At 40.0% G+C, this 5,509-nt stretch overlaps 1 protein-coding gene across 1 annotated transcript; it reads right to left on the reverse strand.

Annotated features, from left to right (window-relative positions):
* Positions 1 to 1,879: 1,879 nt before the first annotated feature.
* On the reverse strand, positions 1,880 to 2,962 carry LOC108238825 (trace amine-associated receptor 13c-like). Its single transcript, XM_017421136.2, has 2 exons — positions 2,790 to 2,962; positions 1,880 to 2,690 (listed from the first exon to the last, which is right to left on the reverse strand). Exons 1-2 carry the CDS (start codon positions 2,951 to 2,953, stop codon positions 1,880 to 1,882), a joined length of 975 nt encoding a protein of 324 aa, XP_017276625.1. The 5' UTR covers positions 2,954 to 2,962.
* Between the last annotated feature and the right edge of the window lie 2,547 nt (positions 2,963 to 5,509).

Below are 5,509 nucleotides of genomic sequence, written 5' to 3' on the forward strand. Positions count from 1 at the left end.
ATCTCAGCCCATCAGCATCCGACCGCGCCTCCAGCGTATCCAATCAGCGAGCAAGCCTTCGTTTAAAAGGACTTCCATCATGGCCCCATCCGTTCGCTGGCTGAACTTCAGCCCACCTCCACCCCCAGTTTCCCAGCTCCCTCAAGCTTCCTTCCCCTCTTCAACCTCCACCACCAGTGTCCGGCCCTGGGAAGACGCCTCTAATGCTCAACCTGAGCTTCTCGTCAAAGCGCATTGCCATTGTCGACACTCGCGTCTTCCGTCGAGGTCCGAGTGCCAAATATCTTATGTCATTCATGTCAAATAAAACCATTTAATTGCAGCTTCTCTTTGTCATGAGTCTCTCCAGGTTGAATTTATAGTATGATAGTTTATAATGAACAGCACACAATCTGATGCAGAGTTTGACCTACCTTGTTTTAAGGCTACATATGTCCCATTGGTTCTTTTGCTAAATAAAATTAAGTGAAGATAAATTTTTATTTGTGGCACTTAAATTTGGACATTAATGATGCTGAACACATACAGGCTCATCTCTCTTTGTGAACAACTTCTGATTACTTTGTGTCAAATTTATTTCCATGGTAAATGGTCCACAATGTAAAAAGTGCCTTTTAGACCTCTGCAAAGTGGTGTACAGAGTTTATCATTTCTACAGTACTTTTAATTATATATTTTTAAACAATATACAGCAGTTTTTTTATATTCTTACTGATATACTGATAAGCATTTTGCCCGGGAAACAGTGTCTTGCCCAAGAACACTTCGGCACGATGCAGGGGCAAAGCTGCCCACCCATTTTATATCACATTTGTAAAAAATAATAATAATAATTAAATTTTCAGCAACTAACATTAATATTATAGTAGTAGTAGTAGTAGAAGTAGTGGTATAAACTATTTTATTTGTTAAAGAGTGGCTTTCACAGTCTGCTCTGAAAATTTCTGACTCCTGAGCAAATTTAGTTGCTGTAAACTGTTCCTTTCATTCCTGCAGCTCTCCTTCTGTTACAAATCCCTCCTGATGCTTGCCTCCGTCCACTCCACCCTGCTGCTCTAGCCTCTTCCTACCCACTCATCCACCTTCAATGCATCTATCTACTCCTTGCAGCTTCGCTGGAATGATTATATATTCCAAAGAAAAGAACAACTGGTCTTATGTTGCTACAGATTAGATTTTGATACATTTGGATTTTAAAAAATTGGTTTTCTACAAAAAAAAAATCAAAATATGTAATAAAAGAGGAGGTCTAAAACATGCTGTATCTAAAAGCTTGTTCTCCTACACCAAACAACAGGTGAAGGTACATGTCTACCTCAAAATTTAAAATCTAATTTATTATCAGATATGACTTTATTTGGGTCACTACAGATCACTACAGATCTGTGTGTCAAAATAAAAAAAATTAGTCTTTTAGAATGGGAAATGGATGAAGTAAGGTAAAGTTCAAGGGAATGTACAGGAATGTATAGAACAAAATATTTTTAGACTGTTGACTTAAAAAAAATGTTCAAACTGATGAACCTCATGTCAAAATGTCACGAGTGTCAAATATCAGCTTGTCTCATCTTAAAGATAAATGAATTTTACAAATCAACAAACTGTACGTTAGTTATTACAGTTTATTATGATCTGTCTGAAATATGACAAGGGGTCTCATTTGTTGGATTCTTAGTTGTACTTCACTACAGGTCACAGTATTTAGATAAGGAACACAATTATCTGCTCTTTCATTTTGCACAGTAAATCTTTTAAAACATCATTGTTAAAAATACATAAAAAAAACTAATAAATACTCCTTGTATGCAATTTTATTTTATAAATATGACATTTTTGACTTTACTCAAACCTTTCCAATAATTACAGTGTTTATTAGTTTTTACAACATGCTGGTGTCACAGGAGCCCTGGTGCAGGATATGAAGTGTAACAATGAGCTTAATGGACTTTCTGAACCAGGGGTAGAAAAGGGCGTAGACAACAGGGTTTAGACAGGAGTTAAAGTAGAAGAGGCATATGACAAAAGCAGCAGATGAAGCATTGAGCAAAGTGTCCTGGCCTGTGAGAGTAACACAGAAATATGGACAAAGACATATCAGGAACACAATCACAACAATCCCCAGAGTCCTGGCTGCCTTCATCTCAGATTTCTTAGCCATTACTGAACCCTGCAGGGTCAGGATCGCATTGTGAGACCGCATGGCTCGGATCTGACTCACAGCCACCACAAATACTCTGAGATAAAGAACTACAATCACAGTAATGGGAACGATGAAAGACAAAATCAGGTCGGCAAATGCAGAAATGTAGTTAATAATAATCACACACTCACCAAAGCAGGAGTTATACTTGCCTGGTTCATAAAAGTTCTCCATCAGATTCAGACTTTGGAAAAGTGTAGACCAGACCCAGCACAGACACACACAGATCTTCACTTTTGTCTGGGTGATTTTAGTTCCATAATGCAGAGGGTAACAAATGGCCACATAACGGTCAACAGATATCAACACCATGGTTCCTACTGAAGCTGTGGTGATAATATATGCCAGATACTGATAGATGACACAGATAATATCACCAAGAAACCAACAGCCATTTATCAGCACAATTTGAAAGAACATAAGGAGACCCACAAAGAAGTCAGAGACAGCAAGAGAGAGGAGGAGGAGGTTGGTGGGAGTGTGGAGCTGCCTGGGAAGAAAGTAAAGAAACCAAATCACTATATTTCACAAATACAACAGCTTCAAATGCTTTCAATAGATGATCTAAGAACGCATATCAGTTTAAGACCTGAAGTGTGAGATGGAGATGATGAGCAGCAGGTTGAGAGACGCAGTGAGCAGAGAGATGGAGGACAATATGGCATAAATTAGTATGACCTCAAAGTAGGGACGTTTTGGCCTCCTGCAGGAGGAGTTGAAGATTTGTGGAAAACAGAGCTCAGTGTCTTCCATCGCCAAATGTAGGAGCAGCAGCTGAAGACCAGCAGCTTTCGAGCTCTCGTTTTATCTTCCCACTCTCCTTACTCTCCACCTCTGTTTGGCTTTGCCTCTCTATGGAAACGAGACTTTCAGGAAATAATCATTAGATGTTTATCTACAACTGAATGACTTTTGGTGCCACCCAATTCAAGATGGCTGCCACAGCCAGCTGACCTTTGAAAACAAAATGGCTATAATTCAAGCAATAGGGGCCATAGAAATCTTTTTTATTCATCCCTTGAGTTGTAGTTTTTAAGAATCTTTTCGCTCAGTTACATTAGGCAGACCCTCAAGGATTTCGCAATGTTGCGATCGCAACTATTTACGCAAAATCAAGCAAACCCTGCGAAATCACAACTTTTTGCAACTTTGTCCAAAACACCGCAACTTTCCCACAACTTTAACCCAATATTTATTGTTTCTAAAGTGATTCACCACTGTTTTTACGGTCTAGTCTCTTCTTTGTGGGTTTGTGTAGTGTGGAATACAAAATAACCCCCAAATAACTCACGAAAAAGACATGACGTCACATCCTGTTAACATCAGAATGCCGGGAGCATGCATGAGCATGGTTTATATATTAAAAGTTATGGTTTAGGATGATCACTGTAAAGGGAGTAAATAATTACCCAGTCACTGATTTTACATTATATATGTTTTATTTTTTTGGCACTACTTTGAAAAAATTTAATTTCACTGTGATATTGAAATGTTTTGTGTGTTATGTAATTTTTATCACAAAAGGCCTTTTTATATTGACCAGGATTAATTTATGACAGCAATAAATGGGTAAACATCCATGGGGGTGAATACTTTTTTTTTGGCACTGTAGATGTGAATTCCTAATATCTATTATTTACAGCAGTGATTTGAAAACCTGAAATAAAATAAAAGGCTAAAACAAATATTTAAATACAATTTAGTTCACTTTGAACTCATTTAAACACCATATTAAGGTCCCACTGCTAGCATTTTTCTAAGACAATATTTTAATAAAACATTACCCACTCTTTAACTACTTTATTAAAACTTCAACTAGTTTTTATGAATTAACATGTCTAATTAACTTCAATCAACACGCTGCATTTTTGCAAAAATGGTACCGATTGGCATTTGATAATTTTCTGATTGTTTTTTGATTGTGGGGCCTTTCTGGGTAGAGTTTGCATGTTCTCCCTGTGCATGTGTGGGTACTCTGGGTCCTCCGGTTTCCTCCCACAGACCAAAAACATGCATGTTAGGTTAACTGGTGACTCTAAATTGTCCCTAGGTGAGAGTGTGAATGGTTGTTTGTCTCTATGTGTCCCTGTGTTGGGCTTGTGAACTGCCCAGGGTGTCCCCCACCTCTTGCACAGTGACTTCTTGAGATAGGCAACAGCTACCAGAAAGATGAAGCGGATAAAGTAAATAGATGGATGGTCTGTATGTAGTTGGATTTGAGTGTGAATTCAAGTATGATGACTTACCATATAATTATTCTCTGAAAAAGTCAACTTCAATACTGTATTTTCGGCACTTTTGGGCACGCTGGATTATAAGACACACTGTCAATGAATGGTCCATTTTCAGACTTTCGTCATATATGAAGCACACCGGACTATAAGGCGCTCCATTCAAAATGGACGATTTTGGTGCTCTAGCAGAGCTGGTTTGCCTGTATCAGCCACGACGAGGGTCCTGGAGGACGCCTCGCTCCGCTGCGCCACGCCGAGGGTCTGGACCGACGCCTCGCTCTGCTGTGTCCAGTCCACTGCACTCTCGCCTGCCTGGCTCTCGCCTGCTTGGTCCACGTCTGCCTGGTCCACATTTGACTGGCTCTAGCCTGTTTCGCCCAAGCCTGCTTTGCTCATGGCCAGCCTTGCCCAAGTTTGCTTCACTGAGGACGGCGCCCGGGCCTCGCTGCAGAACTCCTGCTCCGCCGAGGATGGCGCCCGGGCGGCCCCCCAGAACTCTAGTCCCCTTACTTGGGGTTATCTTGTTGTGGGTTTTTGAGTTTCTGTGTTTTCCCCAGTTTTCTGGTCAGTTTTTGGTTTTGTATTTTTGCTTGTTTTTTTTTTTTTTCAGTTTAGCCCTCCGTCCTGTGTTTTGTTTTTTACCCCCCACCTCCCTCTCGTGCTAGGTTTTTTTGGGGGCTGTCTAGGGCTGGCCCTTGAGAGGGGGGTACTGTGGTGATTTAGCTTTTTTTCTGGGTTTTGTTTATGTTTTATTTTTATTTTAGTTCTTTGGTTTTTGTTTTGTTTCTATTCTGTTATTTGGTTGTATGTGCCTTTTGTTTTTGCCTCATGTTCATGGTTTCATTTCACTCTTCCCCAGTCACTCACTTGTCTGTCAGCCACACCCATCTACACCTGTCCTGACTCCATAATCATTTCACCTGTTCCCACTCACCTCGTTTTCCCCAGTGTTAAAAACCCGGTTGCTCTTTCCATACCTCGCTGGTTCATTGTTTGTTGTTAGTTTGATGTTTGTTTGTTGTTGCTTCACTCCGTATTCCTGTCTTCAGAGTTCTGTTCCGTTTATGTGTTTTAT

This window comes from Kryptolebias marmoratus, linkage group LG6 (assembly GCF_001649575.2).
Source record: "Kryptolebias marmoratus isolate JLee-2015 linkage group LG6, ASM164957v2, whole genome shotgun sequence".
In the NCBI taxonomy this organism is placed as follows: Eukaryota; Metazoa; Chordata; class Actinopteri; order Cyprinodontiformes; family Rivulidae; genus Kryptolebias; species Kryptolebias marmoratus.

What these genes read in the sequence shown, in the direction of transcription:
- LOC108238825 (XM_017421136.2), bottom strand. Translation starts at nt 2,953, where the DNA reads ATGGAAGACACTGAGCTCTGTTTTCCACAAATCTTCAACTCCTCCTGC. An exon ending in ATCTCCATCTCACACTTCAG is followed by an intron (nt 2,691 to 2,789) that starts GTCTTAAACTGA and finishes CTTTCTTCCCAG; the next exon opens with GCAGCTCCACACTCCCACCA.